Source organism: Chelonia mydas, chromosome 5, assembly GCF_015237465.2.
Source record: "Chelonia mydas isolate rCheMyd1 chromosome 5, rCheMyd1.pri.v2, whole genome shotgun sequence".
NCBI classification, from domain to species: domain Eukaryota; kingdom Metazoa; phylum Chordata; order Testudines; family Cheloniidae; genus Chelonia; species Chelonia mydas.
Genome location: NC_051245.2, coordinates 96,571,479 through 96,597,358, shown reverse-complemented (window position 1 = coordinate 96,597,358; position 25,880 = coordinate 96,571,479). Strand labels below are relative to the sequence as shown.

Here is a 25,880-nt window from a genome sequence, read left to right as displayed (position 1 = left end):
GCTATGTGTAAGTGATATTTTAATATTGATTTCTAAACATTTGAAACACATGATGGGGCCTAATTTTGAAAAATGGAAACCAGAGGTCTACACAAAACATGAGCATGTAAATCAGATATATGTGCACTTAAGAGGCTAGTTAGTCACATACATACTCATACAGTACGCATGGGCATTTACGTGCAGTTATTTTACTTGGACACCTACTGAAGGTGCCTTTTAGTATGTGGACTTGACCTTCTATCTCTTGAGAATCTGGCTTTAGATGCAAAAAATCCAACATTAATGCAATGTTACAGCTGAAATTTTAAACCAACAAAAAGGAGGAAATTCAAAGCTGTGGATCTCACAGCATTTCTAACTCAGTACACTTGACTATGTGTTGTATTAGATATAACTTGTTAACATTAATATGTACATGCAATGTGACTGAAATACAGATGCTCGGGTTGCCAGGTGTCCAGTTTTCAACCAAACACCTGGTGAAAAAGCCTGGTGAAAATGAGCGAGTGAGTGAGGGTGGGAGTGAGCGAGTGATGGAGGGAGGGAATGGGGTCAGGCCTTGCAGAAGGGGCGGCGCAAGGGTGTTCGGTTTTGTTCGGTCAGAAAGTTGGCAACCCTACTGCTGTGGTCACATGAATGGATTTTCAGCTCTCACAGGGAGGGTTCCTTTTGGTGCTTCCCCAGAGATAAAACGTGACATGACCCTGACAAAGCTCTTCAGCAGCAACTGGGGACATCACTGGGAAGGAACAGAAGAAAATCAAGGCAACACAAATGTGAGGCCTAAGATGGGGAAGACAGGAAGTGATCCTAGTAGAAGAAAGTGAGAAGTAGTATGGCAGAAGTGCAGTTGGGCAAGAACTAAGGAGGCCTTTAGTCAGCAGGATGCCCATGGGATGGGAGACAAAAGGAAATGAAGCTATGGGGCAGCAAGCTATAGCACGACCACTATTATAATAAATATTAACAATATATGAACACACCACCCTTATTATAGCATCCTTCTTGTAAGGATCTGAAAGCATTTCCAAAAAATATTGGTTAATTAAATAGACCTCAAAGCATGTCTTCAAGGTAGGTGAGAATTATTATCCCTCACTTTATACATGGGTAAACCGAGGCACAGAAACTAGTGAGAGAACTTTGCTGTTGAAAAGGTGTTTCTGAGGTTGCCAAGCAAAATATAAGACTCCCATATAAAAATCTGTAGAAGCCTGGAGAAGAGCTTGATGCTTATCTCTTATATAGGAGGCCAATCTGGAAGATGTGGGTTTGCCATGATGCTGACATTAGATAAAGGCACTGATTGCTAGGATTACAGGAAAATACTAGTGATTTGTAGTGATTTAATTCTGCCAACCCAAACAAATAAAATCAAGCAAATGCTAAGAAAGTATGGAAAGAATGAGGAAACTTCTCTTACCATTTTCCCAATCATCATAACATATGGTCCCAAATACTTGTTCACGCCGAAGATGTCTAACAAACGTATATACCAGTAAATTATGTTAACACAGTATATGACTCGCCCATCACTCCTGAATGGCTGATCCTGCAGACGAAGTATCATTCCGACAGAGAACAGGAGAATGGCTATGAGGTCTGTAACATTCCAGTACTCTTGGAGCCACACTTTTACCTTCTGTAACAACTTCCCAGGCTCTGACATCAATATCTGAAGGGCATGAAAGAGGGATAGAAGGGGATCTATGTTATCTTTACTTTAGGCCCTATAGAAAACACATGGCAAACATTCATATTTTATAAAGGCCAAAAGCAAATCTGATGAAGTCCCTGCTATGACATCCTTCATGAATACCGCACTTGCTTCTGACCCATCTTTAGATCCCTGTGGTCTAGCCAATCAAACTCCATCTGAGATATATTCAGAATGTGCTATTTTTTAAAAAAATAATCAAGAGTTATTCATTTGTAAAACACAAAATCAAAATACATCTTTCTAAAATCCCCTATAAGTGACAAAAAAAATTCACTGTTCACTTTCCATTTCCCAAACTGAATGATCCAATTTTGAACTAAAGGGCAAAGGAAGAGAGGTAGAAAGGTGTTTAATAACAAAATTCTCATTTAAAGAAACTACAGAAAAGTGTTTCCAAACTACACATAAAAGAGCCAGGGGTCTTTAATGACCATAAGGGCTGTGGTTGTATATTTCATCCAAAACACTGATGTTACTACTTGAACATAGCTTTGGGAGACTGAGTTCCACAGTTGGGAAGATAATGCCTAAAAATAACTTATTCTGTGAATTTAGCTTCTTTTCTGTTTGCAAAATCGTCTGTGAGGAGTTTACAATTTCCCTGAATTTGTTTGTCATTTGAAACTATTCAACAAACAATTTCCATTAATAATTTCTTGCCTTTAGCTTGTTTGCAAGTAGTTTGTTTTGGGTATTCTACATTTGGAATTTGAGTATGTTTGAGCACAGTCATATGGTCTGTTTTTGTTCCCTGACCTGGTGAGCACAATTCTTAGACAAATTGTAGTCTAGTTTTCTGTGAATAATCTCCAACCTCCACTTAGAACTCTTTTTCCATAAACATTCTAAAATGTTTGTGGAAAGTGCACACACAGTTGAAGTGAATGATTATAAAAATGGAACAAATATTCACAGAAAATATTTAACAGCATTTGTTTTCATCCACTGAATTCTCTGCAACTTTTTATCTGTGCTGCAGAGCCCCCTTGTGGTTGATTGATGGGGTGCGTGCCCACAAAATCACTGTCCTATTCCACCATGTTGTAACTCTATTCATTTGATTTAAAACTAAAGCCCAAATTTTTGGAACCTGCATTGTGCTTTTAAGTAACTGTTTTAGGATGAATTTTTCACTAGTCCTCAAAGGCACTTAAATAGGTTTGTTGGTAGAAAATGCAAACATGGATGGCAGAATCTGAGGACGAGATCAAATTCAGCCCGGGGGCACAAATGCAGTCAATGGGAGATACACCTGCTCCCATCAGGGCTGAATTTGGCCTGTGCTCTCACTGCAGAAATAAACCCTTATTCGGCCACGTGAAAAGGGCACAGCTGTAGCTGCAGGGGGACAGGGGACAGAAGAGGAAAAAACAATTCTGCTTCTCATATAACTATAGAATTTTGAATGCACTCATGAATGATGTTCATCTTTTTTCTCTAAGTGCTTTCAAATTTTTTGGGAGACGCCTGTCATCAGTTGATGTAATTAGTGAACAAACATTTACATAAAGAAGGAGAACCCTCCCTCCCCCCCCCGAAATGGGTCACAGTGTTTGGTTATGGGTCTGAATGGTCCCAGAGCTCAGGACGTTTGGATCCAGAGTCTTGGTGAAGCACATTATGGAGACATAGGACAGTTGCAAATATTGAATGCAGAGCCAAGCTTTCAGACAGTTTGGGGGTATTTAGATGTGGGGCTCTGGTTGGAACCCTCTCTCTAACCCCCTCCACACACCCCTAAAAGTAAACAACAAGCCCCACAATTATACTTCAGTGGCCATGCCTATGGGGAACATTGTGAAGAGCCCTAAGAAATTCCATGGAAAGTGGGGCTATGTTTGAAGAAAACTCAGCCTCTGACAATTTCATTAGACTTTGTGTAGAAATCTGAACTTGGAAGTTCCAAGGGGTTGTATGAGTGTGGAACAGACTGTTGCTTTTAAAAGCAGTAAAATGGATAAATGTAGCAATAGAAATTTCAACATCCCTTCTGCTTTTCTGGAAAAAAGAAACTTTGTGGTAAGTCTACCTAACAAAATACTCAGAGAAAAATAATTAAAACAAAAAAAAATGTGAAAAGTATTTGTGTTTCCTTTCTGTTTCTGGCTCTTCCAGGATAGTGTTACCTCTCTCATCTTCTCTATTCCCAATGTGAAAATATAGGAGATAACTATCCATTCCTGTGTAGAAGGCCAACGATCCATCTTCACTAGCACAATGTAGTTGAACAGCATCAGGTACCCGATGTATGCCAACTGTAAGGAAACAAAGAATTTCTCTTGACATCAGTAACCACTAACTAATGTTTGTACAGCATAGTCAGATCCTCTGAAGTGGCTTTAGAACCCTAATTTCAGTTTGCAAAGATCTTCTATCTGTAAACAGAGAGGAGAACAGCAGCAGCAGCTATGCAAATTGAATCTGCATACCAAGTGGAAGCTCTAAAATAAATGCTTGGGGGTCTCCTCTCCCTTGCTACTGCTGCTTCAGAAGTATAATCACTCCCATCATTGTTAACACAACCCACTTGGATCTTCACTATGCCAGATGGGATCAGTCATGGTTCTATATCCTCCATGAGGCCACTATCAAACCTAGACTTCCTAAATCACCTGTGTAAACATTTCCAATCCAGTTCATTTCCCTCCGACCTATTGCTTTTTTACTCACCTGACATTTCTTGCCCACACATACAATCATTTTGATCTAGTTCCTCTACCTCAGACCCACCTGGCCTCCTCTGCCCTTAATGCACAACCCTTTTAATCTGGATCCCCTGTATCCAGGGTGATGCTGAGATAGATATGGCAATTTCTTGCAACATTCTTGGAAAACCTTAGTGTGTTATGTAATAGTATGGGCCGGAGTTGTATGTAACCTCTTTAGGGGAAAGATGTAACGTGAAGTGTTGAGTTTAAAGGAATATAATGAAATTGTGCCAGACAAGAATGGACTTTTGGGGGCAATAAATGTGAAGTAGATTTTCTGGAAAATGCCTAGGGAGAGGCTAATGCAAATTCCTCACCTCCAGTTATGCAAAAACCCAGCCTTTGAAGCTACATTCTCCAGGAGAGGGTGACTGTCTGCTGGTTACCTGTTTCCAGGATTTAGAGATCAAAGACTTGAACTGTTTAAAGAAACAGGCTGATCTATCCAGCTGGTGTTTTGGTTCTGAATCCGAGACAGTTAAGTGAAGTGCTTATAATCAAAGGGAAAACCCAGTTGTGTGCTTTGGAGGAGTGACACCTATCAGAGACTAAGATTGGAGTTGGTGCAACCTCTGGTAAGCTTTTTTAGCATGTGCATAGGTTATTTTAATTTTTTAATGTCTTCTCTGTAATGCTTTCACCTTAGGAATAAATGTGCTTGCTTATAAAGAGCTGTGTGGTAACTTATAACTCTGGGCAATACACTGAGCATAGCCTCTGGGGAGAAAGGAAAGCACAAACGCTGGTTTCTTAGGTAGTCCGGTATACTATATCATAGTATAGGCAAGGAACTGTGCAACCTGGAAAAACCCTTGAGGAGGGGGAAGAGATGTGCGTCTGTGCCCAAAAGAGGTGACAGCTGAGGAGTCGGAAGCCTAGAGTGGGTGCTCTTGGTGGACCACAATGGGGAATACAGGTGAAGTTACCCTGAACTGTGACCACTGCTACCTGCCCTGACTCAGAGTAATACTGCATCTAGCCTGGTCATGATGCATACTATTTCTACCACCTTGACCATCTATCTCCTTACTTCTCTGGCCCCACTGCTGCTGTTGCTCACCCACCTCCCCTCACCTCTTTCCAAGCTTCACAGCACAACTGCTCTGGTCCTCTCCCTTCATATTCCTGCCATCTGCCCTAACACCTGTAGGGTTGAAAAAGATGGTGGGTTTTCTTTTAGTACTTTGGGACATAGGCCATTTATAAAAAACAAAGAAATAAAATAAATGAAGCACCTCTGATCAGCCAATTAGGAGAAGCCATGAACATAAGAATGCGTTAAGCCAATAGTCCATCTAACCCAGTATCCTGTCTTCCAACAGTGGCTGGTGCCAGATGCTTCAGAAGGAATGAACAGAACAGGGCAATTATCGACTGATCGATCCCTGTAGATCAGTCCCAGCTTCTGGCAGCCAGAGGATTAAGGACATCCAGAGCATGGAGTTGCGCCCCTGACCATCATGGCTAACAGCCATTAGTGGACCTATCCTCCATGAACTTATCCAATTATTTTTTGAACCCAGTTATACTTTTGGCCTTCCCAACACCCCATGGCAACACTTTCCACAAGTTGACTATGTATTGTGGGAAGAAGTACTTCCCTATGTTATTTTTAAACCTGCTGCCTATTAATTTCATTGGGTGACCCCTGGTTCTTGCATTATGTGAAGGGGGTAAATAACACTTCCCTATTCCCTTTCTCATGATTTCTCATGACACCAATCATGATTTTATAGACCTCTATCTTATATCACCCCTTCAGCATCTCTTTTCTAAACTGACCAGTCCCAGTCTTTTTAGTCTTTTCTCATGGAGGCTGCTCCATACACCTATTCATTTTTGTTGCCCTCCTCTGTACTTTTTCTATTTCTCATATATCTTTTAGAGATGGGACAACCAGAACTACATGCAGTATTCAAGGTGTGGGCATATCATGGATTTATATAGTTTAATTATGATATTTGCTGTCTTATCCCTTTCCTAATGGTTCCTAACATTGTTAGCTTTTTTGACTGCTGTTGCACATTGAACAGATATTTTCGGAGAACTATCCACAATGACTCCACAATCTCTTTCTAGAATGGTAACAGCTAATTTAGACGCTATCATTTTGTGTGTATCATTGGGATTAGGTTTTCCAATGTCAATCATTTTGAATTTATCAACTTTGAATTTCATCTCCAATTTGTTGCCCAGATGCCAAGTTTTGTAACTCTTCAGTCTGCTTTGGACTTAACCTTCTTGAATAATTTTGTATCATCTGCAAACCTTGTCACCTCACTGTTTACTGCTTTTTCCTGACCATTTATGAATATGTTGAATAACACTGGTCCCAGCAGAGATTCTTGGGGGACCTGCTATATACTGCTCTTCAATGTGAAAACTGAACATTTATTCCTACCCTTTGTTTCCTGTCTTTGAACAATTACTGATCCATGAGAAGACCTTCCCTCTTATCCCATGAATGCTTACTTTGCTTAAGAGCCTTTGGTGAGGGAACTTTGGCGAGTGACATGGAGTCACTGTGGAATAATTCTGTGGCAGGGATATTTGACTCTGGTCAGACTTTGGAGTGCTCAGTTCCCTTCTCCTTTTCCTGTGAGTACCTCACTTTTCAAGCAACAGCTCTATGATATAGAATATTTTAAGTCAAACTTTTCAGAGAAAATCTTCAGTGCCAGGCGTAGAGATTTAGGCATGTGTTCTGTTAACGCTGACATTTTATTACAAGTGTTTGTACTTTAAGAAGTAGGTTTCTTTTTCTTGTGTATTACTCTAGGTCTATTGCCTATGCTGTAACAAGGTCAAAAGGAAGCAACGTAGTGGGGCTATGGATTTTGGACAGGGTGACTTCAGTGGTGGTAGCCAGTGATCAGCACCTCAGAGAATTGGGTCCATAGTTCTGCTCTGTTCAATTAGTTCACACAAACAATTTGTTGAAGTGTGTGAAAGCATAAAGCTTGCAGCACTGAGAGCTGGCTTTATTTTCAGTTACTGGCTTGGAAACCACCTAGATAAATTCTTTAAATTGACCAGAATTATGACCACAGTTAAGATCTACCTCTTCTACTTAAAACAGGAGGAGGAAATGGACTCAACCCTTCTTTCAGATCTGTATTTGGTGATTGGATTGTTTCTCGAGAGTTAACCTGATCTTCTCAGCATGTTTGAAGGAAAGGAAGAGCCAGGTTGACTTATTCTGGGGTCTCGTCCTTTTGAGTCAACAGAAGACTAAGATGAGTGGGACTGGCTGGATTGAAAATGTTGCTACCTAATTGAAAGAACAGCTTCAAAATAGGATGGGCCTATTCTTCACGCAAAATAACATAGGGACAGTACCTTTGAAAGCCTCTTGATGTCTTTTTTCAGTTAAAATGTACCAATTAGATAGATTTTTGCCTGTTCTTGGCAACTAATCCCACCAACCCAAGTTGAATTGGGACCCTTTACTGAATGAGTGGACATCAGTGTTGTAAAAATACAAGGTCCATTTCAATAGTAACAATCACAACATGCTGAATTTAGCCCACTCCAATATACATTAAGAATGACGGTATTAGAGGAGGGCACAGAATAATGGAATGGTTTTATATGCCATTCATATTGACAATTGTAGTTTACATGGACACTTTCCTCGCTTGTTGAACCTTGGATACAAAGATTTGGGGATTTCTTTTGAACAGTTTTTAGGCTATACTTTTTTAAAAAATGAGCCAGACTGATTTCAGAGTGAGTCTAACCCTCACTTTCTTTCATTTTGAAGCATTTCTCATTCAAGTCCAATCAGCCAGGCCTCACAGCCTTACTTTGCTCTGGAAGATGAATCTAGCCAAGATCCATTAATAAGTGACCCTGACCTCCCTCAGGACTTAAAATAGTAGAAACAGGTCTAAATGAAAATGCAGTATTGATCTCCCTCTTCCATTTCAGGATTGAAACAGTAGTGCAAGCCAGGACACTCATTTTGCTTGCAGTGGAAAGAATTTTCTTGGTAGGAATAATGCACATTGATACTCATAATGATACTGAACTGCTGATGAGCAGTTTTTAGATTCATCAGCTTGATTAACATCTATTAGCTACGGTTCGGTAGTATCTTGTTGGATGACACTTGCCAGGTTGGAGTAAGTTACTAGCATATGCTACCCACCATGGCTTGATCTCTGTTGACAGGGAGCTGTTTGTGTTGCTTATATATGTATCATTAAGGTCTCAGCAGGAAAGCATGATTTTTTTTTAAAGTCATCTCCAGAAACAGGGAGTTCTTTTTTGTGATTTGCTGAAATTGGGTTTGGGTTCAGCAGAAGGTAGATCATGAAAATTAGCCAAACAAAACAAAAATGAGCTAAGAAAGTATACTGCTGTAGTAGGTGATACCTACTTTAATTAATTGTGAGCCAGTTATGGAGTCCTTACTCAGGCAAAGCTCTCACTGAGTCCAACAACAAATTCAATAGGAGTACTGCCTGATGGTGGACTTCAGAATTTGGCTCTATTATTGTAGTACTCAGAGACAGATATTTCCAAAAATATGTCTACAACATTTACAGGCTCACCCATTTGTCCATGTAAATCAGCATTTGTATATGCAAATACTGTGGTTGGACTTGCAAATGTCAGTCTGCTTCCCCAAATGGCATTTGTGAATGTATTAATGGAGGTCCTGTGAAAATTTGTGCCAGTACAAACAGATACACGGACAACAGAGTGACACTGACTTCTTTACAAGTGCCTGTATTATGAGAAAGATAGCTTACCGTATAGAACCAAAACTTAACTATGGGTGCATTGTAGAACTCGTATATCTTTCTTCCGAGAGGGATCAGTCTGTGTCCGCTGTGAACTTCTTCTTCCTCCTTCTTTCTTGATGATTCTCCATTCCCTCGGCCCAACATTGCCTGTAACAAGAAAGGCCACTGTTGTAGTTATTTCCTTGTGAACTATGAACTACACCTTAATTGGATCCCACAAGGGGGATTGTTACTTTTGAAAGTGTCAAAAGGAGCCACATTAACTGATTCACTGATATCTTCATCTGAACATGAGGACCGGATCAGATGACCCATCCCTGTTGGGCCCATGTAGCTGCAGGATTCGAACTACTTTGTTTGCAAACAACCTCTTTTGGACAGGAAGCTCCAGTTCAGATCATACCAATTGTTCCCTTATAAGCTGAAGGAGCCACACGCTTCAGCGGAACTGTCAATACCAATGTGACTACTGAGCTCCATTCATATGTTGGTTCTTGGACAAGAATAAGGTGTGAGAGACATTTCTGCTTTTTGCTACATTGATTTCTCGTCTCTTCTCCCAGCAGTCACTTCCTATTATGTAGCTATGTGCAAAGCAGAGAAGGTTAGAAAATAAGTTGTTATAGGAAAATGATCAGAGAGTTGATACTGGAAGCGAAATGCAGGAAGGAGAAAAGCAGATGTTGAAGGTTACTGGATTAGAAATAATGAAGCTGGCTGTTGTTCACTGTATCCCACTTAGGCCACAATCCTGCAGTGATCTCAATATGGATTCAGAGGCCTGCCCATTGGAGTCCATTGCAGGAATGAGGCTTTATAATATAGAGATATACACCTATCCTCATAGAACTGGAAGGGACTTGAAAGGTCCAGTCCCCTGCCTTCACAGGAGGACCAAGTACTGTCCCTTATTTTTGTTCCAGATCCCTAAATAGCCCCCTCAAGGACTGAACTCACAATCCTGGGTTTAGCAGGCCAATGCTCAAACCACTGAGCTCTCCCTCCCCCTCTACAGCTTTAGACTGAAAGCTCCTTGCTATAGGGATTGCATCTTCTTCCATGGTTATTTTCCAGAATGCTGAACACACGTTAGCTGAGGATCTACCACATAGTGTAAATTGCCATAACTCCACTGACTTCAATGACTTGATTTCTTTGGCACTATTACAATTTCCACTAGCTGAGGATCTGCCGGTAGGTGCTTTAGAAATAAATACAATACTAATGGTGACTAAACAACAACAATGGATGTTGTCTACATGCAGAGCTAGTCTGAAATTCATGCTCAACCTTAGAGAGAGAAAATAATTACAATAAATACTATTCACTGAATCTTAAATGATTTTATAACCTCTGAAGAATGGCATTGTTTTCCTTAAAGAAATAAGGCCAAAAAACCCAAAGAGAACTGTCCTGCTGTATTTGTAATACTGACTGTAGAACTGCTCTGTTGTTTTCACTCCTCTCTGAATAGAAGGCTCAGGGTAGATGGAATTTTATGAGAGTTTTCATGCTGCGAGCAAGTTCCCACTCTTAAATTGGTTGTGACAGGCACAGATTTTGGTACTTCTCCATGTAGTGACACCTGCAAGTCAAGTATTTTAATACCTATTGCCTTACTCTAGTGTGCTGGTGCTGCCCTGCTGCTTTTAATTAATGTTTCTATAACACTTTCCTTCTGAAGATTTCAAAGCATTTTACTATTTACACAATAATTAATGCAGCCTTATAACACCTTTGCAAGTATTGCCGTTATCCCCATTTTACAAAGGAGGAAACTAAGACACAGAGAGGTCAAGTGACTTGTTTAAAGTCACACGGGATGTCATGGCAGAGATGATTTCTCCAAACCCGGCATTTGTACTTTAACGACACTGTCCTTCCTTCATTCATGCATCCTGATTCATCAAGGCATTTAATCGTGTACGTAATTAGTTGACTTAGTGGGATTATTTATGTGCTTAAAGTGCCTTGCTGGAAATGTGATATGGCCCATCACCATAATAGCTAAGCGATTCCTAAATATTTAAAAACAAACATTACAATCTCTTGTTTGTTTATTTGTGGTGTACGTAGACTATATCGAGGAAGGTCAAGTCAAAAAATGAATTTTACCTTCTGCAATGGGAGGTTGTATTTCTGAGGATAATGACATTACAGTTCTGTGCCATTCTTCCTGGTGCTGAAAATTTTGAAGGTACTTTTGGGAAGATGCAGGTAAACTAAGGATGAATCCCCTAAACTTTATGATATATCATATCTGATGTTTGCTGGGGCACTACTATATTAAATAACCTCTTGATGACTTTCCTTAATCTATAATATTAATTCATAACATTCATGTTCTTACATTCTATCTCCCTGAATAACCAGATTATTATATTGCTGTAACACCTTTGTCCTTTCTAGGGCTGTCAAGCAAGTAAAAAAATTAATCGCGATGAATCGCACTGTTAACAATAGAATACTATTTATATAAATATTTTTGGATGTCTTTTGCATTTTCAAATATATTGATTTCAATTACAACACAACATGAAGTATACAGTGCTCACTTTATATTTATTTTTTATTATAAATATTTGCACTGTAAAAATAAAAGAATAGTATTTTTCAATACACTTAATACAAGTACTGTAGTGCAATCTCTTATGAAAGTTGAACTTACAAATGTAGAATTATGTACAAAAATAACTGCATACAAAAATAAAACAATGTAAAACTTTAGAGCCTACCAGTCCACTCAGTCCTATTTCTTGTTCAACCAGTTGCTCAGACAAAAAGTTTGTTTACATTTGAAGGAGATAATGCTGCCCGCTTCTTGTTTACGTCACCTGAAAGTGAGAACAGGCGTTCGCATGGCACTGTTGTAGCTGGTGTAGCAAGATATTTACATGCCAGATGTGCTAAAGATTCATATGTCTCTTCATGCTTCAACCACCATTCCAGAGGACATGCATCCATGCTGATGATGGGTTCTGCTTGATAATGATCCAAAGCAGTGCAGACTAATGCATGCTCATTTTCATCATCTGAGTCAGATGCCACCAGCAGAAGGTTGATTTTCTTTTTTGGTGGTTCGTGTTCTGTAGTTTCCGCATCAGAGTGTTGCTCTTTTAAGACTTCTGAAAGCATGCTCCCGATCAGACTTGGAAGGCACTTCAGATTCTTAAATTTTGGGTCGAGTGCTGTAGCTTTCTTTAGAAATCTCACATTGGTACCTTCTTTGCGTTTTGTCAAATCTGCAGTGAAAAAGTGTTCTTAAAACAAACATGCTGGGTCATCATCCGAGACTGCTATAACATGAAATATATGGCAGAATGCAGGTTAAACACAGAGCAGGAGTTCAGTCACAAGGAATTCAGTCACAAATTGAATTAACGCATTAGTTTTTTTTAAACGAGCGTCATCAGCATGGAAGCATGTCCTCTGGAATGGTGACCAAAGCATGAAGGGGCATACGAACGTTTAGCATATCTGGCACATAAATACCTTGCAATGATGACTACAAAAGTGCAATGCGAACGTCTGTTCTCACTTTCAGGTGACATTGTAAATAAGAAGCAGGTAGCAGTATCTCCCATAAATATAGACAAACAAGTTTGTTTATATTTTAGCGATTAGCTGAACAAGAAGTAGGACTGAGTGGACTTGTAGGCTCTAAAGTTTAACATTGTTTTGTTTTTGAGTGAAGTTATGTAACAAAAAAATCTACATTTGTAAATTGCACTTTCACGATAAAGAGATTGCACTACGGTACTTGTATGAGGTGAATTCAAAAATACTATTTCTTTTATCATTTTTACAGTGCAAATATTTGTAATAAAAATAATATAGAGTACTGTATACTTTGTAATCTGTGTTGTAATTGAAATCAATATATTTGAAAATGTGGAAAAATATCCAAAATATTTAATAAGTTTCAATTGGTATTCTACTGTTTAACAATGCGATTAAAACTGTGATTAAATGCGATAAATTTTTTCAATTGCCATTAATATTTTTTGGGTAATTGCATGAGTTAACTGCAATTAATTGACAGCCCTAATCCTTTCTCTTCCCATACTCTTTGGACTGTTTGACACCCCACATTATGGTGTCATATCTATAATTTAGAATGCAAGTTCTTAAGGGCAGGCACTGTACCTTGCTATATCTTCTGGGAAGCCTTTCCTACATTTTTTGGCCTCATTAAAGAATAAATTGTAACAATTCAATCAAGGCATGAACCTATGTATTTATTTCTGTCTGTCTAGATATTTATAGGGTACTTATTGTTAGGGTATCTACGTTTTTGCTGCCATTTCTAGTGTTTACACTTTATTTGATTCATGTTAGTTTTCTCAAAGTTATTGCTATTTGCCATGTGGTTGCTCAGTTTCTTGTATTTGACTGAATACCTGCTAACTGTAAGTCTCTATAGAAAAAGAACAAAGATCTAGGACTCAAGGACAGAGTAGAAGTCGAGTCTTTTCTCCCCCTCCTAAAACTGCAGTCCATCTTAGAAGAGTTATTTATCCATTAGCTCATTGTGTCTATCCCAGACACTAGGGGCATTACCAAATGTGTTTAAAACAACTGGTATTAAATATTAACACAGGGCACCCAACTTAGACCCAAAAAATAAGTCACAAGAAGTTTGGGTGAGACACAGTATCAGAATAAAAGGAGGAAGTGGTTAGTGCCCAAAGGGAAATGGTAGCAGGATTCACTTTAGCTAAGCAGACTGACTCACTCCTTGCAGACTCTATCTCCAACAAACACGCAGTGAATGTAATAATATTAATAGAAACTGTTAACCCTTCCCATTACCAAAGGCAACTTGCCTGAGGGACAGAGTTATTTCCCAGGTCACGAGAGAGGATGGCTTTTTGCATGTGATTTGAGATGTTCTGAACAATTTCTGCTCTTCCTGCCTGAGAAAATCATTTATCTGCTTACTTCCCTCTGCCTCCTGAGTGTTTAAGGGGAAAACTGATATCTTGTACTACACAAATCTGCAGTGCCTATCCTGAGGCTTTTAGCTCTGTTGCCTGCTTGTGCTCAAGAGTTCTCAGGGAGAGGTGAAAATGGGCGTTGGCAGATTTAACTAAGGCACCGGGCAGTGTTTCAGGGCGGGTGACTGTTTAACAGATTCCAAACCCTTCACAATTTCATAAACATGTGACTGTAAATGCTCCTGTACTCCCACAGCAGTCAATGTGATAAGGTCCTGTTCAGGACCTTGCTTTAGGTTCATTTCTTCTTTCACTATTGCTGCTTTATTGCCTAGTTATTCTTGTGGATAATGATGTTGAGGTTAAACATGTTACAGTCATTTCAAAATAACCATCGACCACAGAGCCACCCTCCCCCACCTTGCAGATGGGGAATAGCTTTAAAACTGCTCAGGATTAGGCTTAACCTAATGTCCCAGGATGTTAATTTCATGATGTTATTAACAAATCTGAAAAGCCTTCCCATTAAAAATATTATAAAAAAAGCCTGAGTCAATGGACAGTATGCACGGTGCTGTTGCAAGCTGTGAATGTGAACAAACGTGTGTGTCTATTTCCAAGGGAAAGTAGAAGCTAGGAGAAGCAGTGAGTCTACACTGAGACTGTTTGGTGTAAGTGGCATCTCATTTTCTAATGTAAAACTTTGCCTGTGATTTGCCATGAGTCAGTCAGGGTAATCCTGACTTCAGGGCAACATGCACAGTGCAGTGTATCTGCAGCATCCTCATTACTTGCTTTCCCTTTGGCCTGCAGTTTTATGTTGTGTGCTACATGTACATTATTGAGTGGGACGTGGGGATTTTGTGAGCAGGGTTCTGGGATTTTTTTAGGCATGTGGCTTTATTTCCTTGTAATTATGTTTAGAGTTGTTCCGGCAACAAGATACATTTGGGTTGTGCACTTACAAATTAAAATATGTTTTTTAGTAGTAGCAGTATATACTGTATATTTGTTTTAGAACAAGAATTTTGGTCCTACTGAATATGAGCTTCGGCTTTTCAGAACTCATCTTTAGTGAAACGCACACGCTACTTACAAACTTTAGTATCTACAAACTAGTGAGGAAAAATGGAACATAGCTTGCTGAATATCCATCTACACGCATGAGCGTGTGTGCACACACAATACACAACCATCCCCACAATACAGAGGGAAATGATGGCCATGTGATAACGCTATTGCGTGGCTATTCCTTGCTAAGGAATGGATACTTCCATTGTTTCTAGGACAAAAATTGCTAAAAACCCCAGAGATGTAAGCATGTAAAAACCAGCTTTTGCATGTGCCCAATAGTTCCTTTTTCTGAACACTGAGAACAGTTTTCTAGACACTGATATACACTAACTGCAGCTCTACGTGCTCAATTCTGGAGCATCTGCTGAACATTGTTGAAAGAAATAAGAAGAGCCAAAGCACTAGTGCTGGGCATATGTCTACACAGCATTTTGGAGCAAGCCCCCCAGCCTAAGTCAACAGAGGTATAGATTTTAAGGCCTGAAGGGACCGTTATGATTATGTAGTCTGACCTTTGTATAACATAGACCATACATATCATTTTGGGAAAGTTCTTCCTAGAGCAGATCTTATAGAAAAACATGCAAGCGTGATTTAAAAAATGGTCAGTGATGGGCTTGTGGGGCTTGCACTAGCACTCTAAAAATAACTGTGCAGACAGCACTTTGAAGCTGTGGCTTGGGCACGAGCTTAATGGGAGGGATGAGCTTCAAAGCCCAAGTTGAAACTCCAAAGCTCTGCCTACACAGCTATTTTTAGCACACTAGTGTGATCCCCGCCAGCCCATCTTTTGACTTGGCCTGCAAGGTTCGCTCCAAAATGCTGCGTAAGACTTACCCTTAGTGTTTGCTCAGCAGTTGTACGGAGAGGTTTCCACCCAGTGTGCAGAAATGTACAGCAGTTAGGGTGAAATTCAGCTCTGTGCAAGGGACCAGCATGGCTAATGCACTACTTAAGTCCCCAAATTATGGCTTTTACATGAGACATAAGTGATGCATATCCCTTGTGCTGGTTATTTGCACCAGGCCAAATTTCACCCATAGTGTTTAGCAATGTGAGCAACCCTATATATTCACCCTGAACTGAGTCATGGGGAGTGAGCAGAAGTGTGTGAGTGGGGGTGAGTTAAGGCACAGCCAGGACAAAGGTGTTAGTTCAGCTCAGTGGCCCTCCTTTAGCATTTTCAGCTGCTCCTATTGCTGGCCAGTACCAGCAGCTTACTCAAGTCAGATTAAGAGTTGCTGACAGCAGGGAGGACAGACACTGACACAGAAATATGTCCAGGGGTTGTGGGAAAACAATCTCCCTCACAGACAGCCATTCAGTGTTTCCTGGCATGAAGAGGGAACCATTTTTTGGCCAATCTTTCCTCGACAACTGTGCTCTTTTTCCCCAGTTCACTTGGTCTTTATCATGAATAAGAAAAAAAAAACAAAAAAAACAGGCAAACAGCCCTGCTATCTCACAACTCTCATCTGCACTGCAGCACTGACCCCACGGAGAAGCTAATTTTCAAAGCTAATTTTTGTAGCTTTAGGGTTTCAGTCTGTATTGGTTTTATTGTATTTTTTTTTAATTCCAGAAAGAGCCGGAATCATTTCATATCCAAAAAATTAACCTACTTGAGATTTTTTGAAGTGGGGAATGTCCTAAGCCCAAATGTGTTTCTTTTATTTGCATTCTTACTACTTGTAGAAGGGCAGACTCTTTATTTGATGTGGAAAATTAGAACTAAACAAAGAAAATACTGAATAAATGACTGTGATCTGGTATCTTGTTCCCAGAAATAAGATTGTCAGTGGAAGAGTTAGACTCCTGTAGATTTTAGTTTCCTGCCACTCCTCCCCCCATCCCGTAATTGTTCAAATTTACGTATTAAGGATTAGTGAGTGAAAGGTCCATGCACAAATCCTATGACTTGTTAACCCTTTTGATGCTGGGGTTGCAATGATGAAAGAGGAGCTCTAGCAAATGTGTTCTTGTGGGCATGTTATATCAGGAAATCCTGTTGCCTATCACCAAAGTGTTAATGGCGTTTGTGCCTGGCACTCCCATGCACCTGTTAGAAATTTAAAAAGCAAAAGTGAGTAACAAGTAATTTACAATGTATAAATTCAGCATACTATGGGTGATAACTTAGGGCTTGTCTATTGGCTAGGGTAATGGACACTATGAGGGTGTGATTTCTTAGGCACATTAATTGATCTGTGTGGACCCTGCAGGTGCATACTAAAGGTTCCCTAATGAAATACTATTTCAAATGACACTACATTAAAGCACAGTAGGGAACCTTTAGTGCACACCAGCAGGGTACAACACATTAGTGTACTTTAGAAATAACACTCCTGTATTGTGCACTGCTGCACCATGTGGACAAGCCCTCAACTCCCCACTCCTGATATAACTGTCCCTCTGGGTACTACCAAACAAAAAGCTGTTAAAAAGCAGTGTAAACACATGCCGAGTCATACACACTGGCTTTATTTCCCTGCTTTTGTACTCTGTGTGGTCATTTACTCTTGTGCAGAACGAGTGCAAATTGGGTGGAAAATGCTATCAGATCAGAATGGTAGCGATTTACACCCACTTTGCATAAGCGTAAGCCAAGGCTGTAACACAATCCTTTTCGTGCACCACAGGGTGGTGGTAAAATCCCCCCCTGTCCTCTGGGGCAGCACAGAAAACATAGAACACACCCTATTCTATAATAATCAATTCACAGAGTTGGACTACCAGCCATTTAAAAAAAGGAGGGCAACTTTATATTCAAGATACACTTATAAAGAATTAATAGACATTATAAGCACTCTACAGACCTGAGTCGTGTGTGTTATGGACAGTGATAAGACTGTAGATGGTTACAAGTTATGGTATAAGCAACTTGTTGGCCTCTATAACAATTAACCGTTTATGAAAACATCTATTAATAATTTATTAACTCTCAGACTGTTTAAAATGTACCCTAAATATCAAGTGTGACCAAAAAAAGGTCTTCATGAAAGAGCTTTTTGAGTAATCTTTCTGGGGTCCTCCTGTCCCACGGGTGAAGCAGTTCAGATAAAATAAGAACCAATGCATAACTTTCACCCAAAATTGAAACCAAACTATTTTTTATAATTAGAAAATTTCACTTGTTGTCAAGCCTGGGAAAGGACTAACTATAACAGCCTCATGACACGGATGTTGTCTTTCTTCTGAAACTATTATCCAGAAAGGTCCCATTCTCTGCAAATCTCCTACATCTCCACTGTGGGGCCCAGCAGCTTCCCTGCTGTTGACTGATGCAAAATTAATTAGTTGGGTGTTCTATAGCTCACAACTCAAGGACATATAAAAAACATTTGAATTCAGCAGCAGAGGGCCCAAGACCATATTACAAGAGCTGCTGGACTCCATGCGATCAGCTGGGGGTCCCCCTGCTCCTGCTTTTTGTAGAGAAGGCTGTAGTCATTCTCCCTGAACTGGGTTATCAGTGGTGTGTGTGCTGCATATCAGGGAGTAGGGGGGCGGGTCAGTCAAAGGAGAGAGCCACAGGACTATCAGAAGGCTGAGAGGAGAGAGGAAGGAAAGCTTAAATCCTAAGGCCTGGAAACAAGAATATATCATTCAGCATATAGTGCTTTTGTAGTGGGAATCAGAAGGTTTTTAAAGGGAAATGTAGTATTGGAGACAAGAAACAGGGAGCCGGGATGTTCACAGAGAGATCATGGTATTTACCTCATCGCCATATTTTTACCCAATGCCATAAACATGGCACTGTGTGAAGCGCCTATTGGATTTGAATAAGCACTTCATGAATTGAGCAGAAGCCAGCAATAATTAATTGTAATTAATAGCTAATGAGTGGAAAACAGCCCATCAAATGCTATGCTGGCATCTGGTCTTTTCCAATGGCCAGGTTCTTGCCTGCAAATAGGTCCTGTAGGCAGGTCTTGTGGACCGGTTCTTCCGCTTGCCTGCATATTGGGTCCTGTAGGCAGGTCCTTCTGCCTGCCTGCAGACGGGGTCCTGGGGGCAGCGCCTGCTGTTTGCCTGTGGGAAATAGGCTGTTTTTTAAAAAAATTAACCAGAAAGAACCCTTTTCTTTTTTTTACTGATGTGTCTCAGTTGCATCTTGGCCCTGGAGGACTAGGGTGGGTTTAAAGCCCTTCAAAGCTCTCTGATGATGGGATTTGCAATTTTCCCCCTACCCTGGCCAAATAAAAAATGCTCATGAAGCTTGATACAAACAAGGAACTGTGGAGATTTGTCTAATCATCGGATTTTCAACTGTTTGAGTCCTTTTGTGGTATAAATTATTCATTCAGGGTTACATTGTGCAATTCTAACATTTTAAATGAAGCAAATAAAATATTCATTATAAAAAAAACAGAAGAACACAATCAAATGTAACCTCCCCACCGAACTCCTGTTATTACCCAGGGCTAGATTGTGCAATCCTTTCTAAATACTTCCACATGTATACTAGTAAGTAATTACCAATGTGAGAAAGGGTTGAGTGAGGGACTCAAAGAGGTGAAATTCTGATTAGGCAGATTTCCATATCATAGCAGTAGACATACCAGCACACTAATTTCTGCTGAACGAGAACAGATAAAAAGGAAAAAACCTCCAGTCTCCATCCAAGCTTTGGGAACTTCCATTCTCCCTGCCTTCTGAACACACGAAAGACAAGTGCTCAGTCTCATCCAGGCCACTCATCCTGATATTCTTGGGTGTGTTCTGAATCCTGCAAGTCTGTTACATTTATTTCAGACAATGCCACGTTGCCGTTGGTCAATACATGACGTCACATCACAACGTGATGATGCAGTATTGTCATGCACTGAGGCAACACCAGGACTCAAAGAGGCAAATTTGGTGATTCAGCATTGTAACATAAGTACTGAGTCCCGCCGAGGAAAGAGGATTTTTGGAAGCGTTTATTCACTAAACTTGGACTTCTAGTCTGCAGTCCCTGTAGAGGTGGCAATAGTAAATTGACAGCATTTAGGCTGGCTTTTGTATTGTTTGATCTTACTGTGAGTTCCATGTCCTCCTCTTCCTTTTCCTTTACTGGTTTTTCTGGTTCCTCTGGCTCCTTCTCTTGTAGATGGATCTCATGGGCCTGAGACATGTAAGGCATGTCGTCTTTGTTCTTGAACTCCAAGCTGAGAATTGAAGGAGGAAGTAGAATTCCTAGAATTACCTAAAGCAATAATAATGATAACAATAATAATAATCTCAATTAACAGGTTATGATTATGGTGGTATCTTAGTATCAAATGGAACAAGCCCCTTGGGGAATCTGGGAATCAAACATTCCAGTGTGTAAATTTCAATGCACCTGGAAATCTGTCATTTGAGATTATGTTTTCAGAGGACTGTGGGGAAACTAAGCATAGCATGCCTTGCAATGTTAATAGAAGTTATATGGCTAACTTATTGTACTGAATAATTTATTTATCCCTAAACTGCTCATCTCATACATATTGTTACAAGCTAGAACACTATAAAATATTACCATACTAGGTAGTAGGCGGACCCACAAAAGCATTGAACCTGAAAAGTCTTGCACATTGCAGAGTAGAGTGTTCCAGTGTTCATGTGACACACAAGAAACATTAGGCAATAGACATAGTCCCCTGCAGTACAGAGCCTGTGCTGGCATAGCTGTGCTGGCAGAGCCCACTAGTGGAGACACAGCATAAACCAACAGAAGGAGTTTAGCCAGGGTGGTAATTCTGCCTCCCCAAAAGACATTAGCTATGCCAACGAAAGCATTCTTCTGTTGGCATAGTTACATCTACACTGGGGAGGTTGTTGACTTAGCTATGTGGGGTAGGGGTGTGATATTTTTGACACAGCTAGGTCAATGAAACGTAGTTGTGTAGATCAGGGCTTAGTAAGTTCCCTGTGCTCCCTTACTTGCAAGTAGAATAGGGTAGAATAGGTCAGGACAATGGCATGAGTGAGTCTGAGGAGACAGACTTAAAAGTAAGCAACTTATGTGCTTAGGTATTCACTCCTGTAACTTGGCAGCCCTGCAGCACTGCTCCCGTGAATGTGAGCTCATATTCTTCTGTATTCGCTGTCTTGTGATTCACATCAATTTTACCTTCTGCTTATACATGCATCACTCTACACCTGGGTTGTGCGGAATCAAGCCCACTATGGTTTAGGCCCATTTGTAACCACATACACACACACCAAAGCTTGATTTTTGCCAGCATTTCATGGAAAAATCATTGTATACATATCTCCAATGAATTTAACTCCAGTAACGCCAATGACATTATTTAGTAGGCCTGTTGGCATATGTGGAGAGTGTATATTTCCATCCCATGAGGGAGAACATTCCTGCTTTGTCTACTGGTGCCTACTAGTGCATTGCAGAGGTCATTCCAGGTCTCTGGACTGGAGCTGCCCTGCTTTTAAAGTACAACCCCCCCTCCCCAACACTGCCATATAATCCATTAAGGTGCATGAAAAAGTCTATGCTGTTCTCCCTTTTGCCTAAAGAGAGTTGCTTCAGGGAGGGAGAGTTAAAGGATAAAGGTTTATGGAATAAAGCAGAATAAATAGAGTGAACAATAAACTGAGTGTGGACAGTTGGGAGGAGCTGCTGTTGGAACAAACCGAAAGGAAAATGGAATTTATCACCTTTAGGTACTTATCATGCAAAGGATACGGCCAGGAGTCTGCTGTGTGACTGAAGAGATATGTGCTGTAAAGGACAAGGCATAGAGGGGGAAAATGGATAGATCCACTACACTACATAAGCAAGATCTACTGAGTAATGAACAACTGGAACATCTCAAAAGTCAGGTTTGCAAGAGGGTCAGGCCCCCCAGGGAGAGCAAGGGGATCAGGGCACAGATAGATTCAGAAAAGATATCGCTAAGAGAAAGGAGTTTCCAAAATGTAAGAACAGTCCTAGTTTTAAAAAGAAAGGTACTCATGCAGAGCTGACACAAGTGTGATAAGAATCTTATTAGCCACTGACACTCATTTCTTACTGATAGTGCATTAGCTCCAGTGGGATAATGATATATTTATATCTGTGCTGTTCATAATCATTTTCTCAGACACATGCTTTTGCAGCATAATAGAACAGCCAGAGCAAGTGTTGATTTTCACATGTAAACCTGATACAGGCAAGGGAATGCCCCTGTCAGGGAATATCACCACAAAACACAATTAAAAATGGCAATTCTTGGTCTGACTAGTGAATACTGTGGTGAAGGTGAATGCACTACAGCTCAGTTCCTCTTGGACAGAAATGCCTGTCGGAAAACCCCACTCTCCCTGGCTGTCTTACCAGAGAAATTAAATATTAAATGGGCTTGACTGAATTATCCCCCACATCCCCTAGGGGTGGTCTGTCCAGGTCAGGTAGGAGGCAGCTTGACATGGGACTGCAGGGGTATTTGCACTGCTGCTGCATTTGCTTGTTCTGAGGATCATTCTCCAGGGTTGTCAATTCAGCACTTTTCATTAGTAATAAATTCACTCACACACGCTTTTAATTTATTAATTGATTATTTTTTAAAATACGGCCAAATCCCGAAGCCTTCAGAGACATCCTGAAGTCCTTGCTCAGTCTCTATGCCAGTAACTGTCCTACTGATCTTGGAGAGAGTTTTGACCAAGGACTGAGTAAGGCGCTCAGGATTTGGGCCAGCAGGGATGAACACTGTGTCACGTCGCTATAAATAACACAGGACCATGCAATTAGTTTATTAGTACATCTAGCTGTTGATGATTTGGTGTCAGCCCCATCGCCATCCCTCAGAGCTCTTGCTCTTAATTGATACTAAGGCAGTGCTGACCTTTAGACCTGAATTTTTGCGCATCCGGAGCCGGCCCATCCACATGTCTGTGAGCAGCATTTGGCTGCAAGTGTGAGCAATGAAATCTCGGTGCTTGGCTGCCACCGCGAGCTGCAGGCATGTGGCGTTACTCCAGTTCTTCAGCTCATAGGTCAGCAGTTTCATGGCCAGCTGCTCATCCTGCTTGTATGATTGGTCCAACAGCTCCACCGCTAGCTGGCCGAAATCCCTGCAACAGAGGGCATTCTCATTAGCCAGCACAGTCTGCTTTGCGGAAAGTACACTATTAATGACAGCTCCTGCAAGAGCTGCATCACACTCCATGAAATGCAGTCGCGATGCTGGCTGAACATGGAGGCCCACGTTTTCAAACCTGAGTGCCTAAAGTTAGGCACTTAAGTAAATGTCCTGATTTAGAAGTACTGAGTACCCTCCGCTCCCAGACATCTGCTCCCACCTGCCTGCCTGCTTGCTGTTTCTCTTTGAAGCCCACTGTCTATCGGCTGTTAGGCAGTCCAGGCCCCCATTGCTTGTTCATGAACTCATGGTCAGGTACCCTTGAAGGGGAGGCTTTATTAACCAGTGTCCAAAAATTGTTCAAATTCCTGTTGGTCTTTGATTAAGACCAGAAGGGATTATGATGATGATCTAGTCTGACCTCCTGACATCTAGTCTGATCTCCTGATTAGTTACTTCCTGCACCTGGATACTACTTCAGTAGATTTTGAACTGTATTTCATTGGGATGGGAAAAGTGACTCAGAAAAATCACATTCAGGCTTTGGTGGCCTCAAGATGGAGGAAAGCATAGAGTCAGTATAGAGGCTTCATTCACCTTTTTGGCTCCTGTTCTATCCATTTCAGAAGTTGCACAGTTAGCACAGTTTTTAGAAGGGCTCTGTCAGCACAGGTGCTCCCTAAAAGCCACTCCTTTGGCTTTGAGGGGACAGCATTTTCCCTACATCTTTAGCAGTTAAAGCAAGCCACTCCTAAGCTGATTACTGGCAGTTTCAGCAGCCTCTCTTTGCTACTCTCCAGAAAGTATGCATGAAAGGCAATCAACCTGGAGTTGTGGTTCAGCTCCTGGGATATGTCATCCACCATGTCATTTTCTGATGCCTCGTGGGCCATGGCTTTGCAGAGTTTACAGGCCACCAGAGCCTTAGCCATAGCCTCCTCCCCATGCTGCCAGAAGAAGAGGGCCATCTTCTGACGCTTCATCAGCACAGCCCACACCATCAGCTCATGGAAGGGGAAAGGGAAATGGTTAATCTCAGGATCATCCAAATCAATATCCACTTCTTCTTCTCGTTTCTTTGTGGTCTTCCTTCCTCTTCTCAAAGGGACGTCATCCTGCCAAACAAGGAGAAAGTGTGGTTCTAGGGAATGATGTGAATCAGTTTACACTGGATACAGGAGACATGACACGAGGAAGCTGACTCCCTCACCAAAGGCACACACATGTTCATGTAACTTACTTTCTTTTAATTGCTAATTAGACTGACTAATTATTCACTGTGACCAGCCCACGTTCTGAGTTTCTAGGAGTAGAATTTCTGCTGCTTCCCACTCCTCCTCCCTACGCAAACTTACATAACTAATTTCACATTCACTGAAAAAAATAATTCACAGAATAAATGTGAGGCATATGAAACAATGATTCAACACTCCCAGCTTCTGCCTGGTGGGAAATGGGAGTCTGGGAATGTCAATCTAACCTGGCCCCCTCCCTGTGGCAGTGCAAAGCACTATCAGAACATGCCCAGGTCACTCCTGGGAAAGCCACCCTTACATTAAAGCGTTTGGTTTGTTCATTTACCTCTGAGTTTTTTAAATCTCATTGGGGTGGATACATTCACCTCTTTCCATTCTAACTACATTAGAGAGGACAACGAGAGAGAGGCTGGAGGATGCTTCATCAAAAGATGGTAGCATGGCATTGTTTTGTCCTTTCCCCATTTCTGTCTCATTCTTAGTGATCTTCCATCCTGATCTTACCAGTGGGTTAACCTATCTCTCCTCACATACTATCCCACTCCCTCAATTCTGTGTCCTTTCTTCTCCCCTTTTCCCCTCCAATTCCATGTTATTCCTTCTTGCTTGTCTCTCCTGTTCATTTCCTTCCTCTCATCTTGTCCTGTAACTTTCCTTTGTCCTTCTGTTCCCAGACTGCATGCGCTGAACTTTGATCCTTGTGTGAGCAGCAAAGTGAAACTTATCATACAAAATCTCAGCTCTTTGAAGTGCCAGTGCACAGCATTAGAGGGTTATTGAAGATTGGATAAAACACTGACATTTTGCTACACTAATGCCCTCCACTTTATCTCAGCTCAAGTTCCGAAGTAAAGATATTTTACTTCTGAAAAATCTTTATTTTAATATTGTTTACAATTAAATATTAGTTAAAAAGTGATCATAAAAGTGACAATTATAAACCAATGATATTTACAAAATAATTAAGGCTGGGATTTGTGAAAGTGCTCCCATGGATGTCATTGGGAGTACGGACAGGACAAAGTGGAGGGTTTTTGAGAATCACAGAGTAAATAGCATGTAAAATAATTTTTTAAAACTATACTCAGTGCTCCATATTTTCCATGATTAGGTTGCCACAGAAATTGCTACAGAAGTCAACTACTTGACACAGAATTATGCCCCAGAATTGAAGTTTTAATTAAAAAAAAAAGAGAGGCTTCTATCCCATATAGTTGTAAAGAAAACCTTCAATATATGAGAAAAACATGAAACGGTGCAGTGATGGTTTTCTGAGTCTGCAGACAGCCTGAAACTGCTCTGAGAAGTGCAAACCACTCACATTCAACTAAGTATTGTGCACACGCTGAAACTTTAAAACAACAATCTAATTGTTAACAAATT

At 40.7% G+C, this 25,880-nt stretch overlaps 1 protein-coding gene across 6 annotated transcripts in view; it reads right to left on the bottom strand.

The window, feature by feature from the left end:
• Nucleotides 1–25,880, bottom strand: part of TRPM3 (transient receptor potential cation channel subfamily M member 3) — a 592,300-nt gene that overhangs the window by 26,352 nt on the left and 540,068 nt on the right. For 4 of the 6 annotated variants that reach the window (XM_043547000.1, XM_043547001.1, XM_043547002.1 and 1 more), the window contains 6 exons: nt 24,067–24,356; nt 23,005–23,233; nt 20,214–20,381; nt 9,189–9,329; nt 3,850–3,978; nt 1,427–1,678 (listed from right to left, as the gene is read on the bottom strand). In XM_043547000.1, the coding sequence (XP_043402935.1) occupies nt 1,427–1,678; nt 3,850–3,978; nt 9,189–9,329; nt 20,214–20,381; nt 23,005–23,233; nt 24,067–24,356 (1,209 nt within the window). Of the gene's footprint in view, nt 1–1,426; nt 1,679–3,849; nt 3,979–9,188; nt 9,330–19,099; nt 19,226–20,213; nt 20,382–23,004; nt 23,234–24,066; nt 24,357–25,880 lie in introns of all 6 variants that reach the window. The other 2 variants (XM_037903066.2, XM_043546999.1) reach the window with 1 other exon arrangement.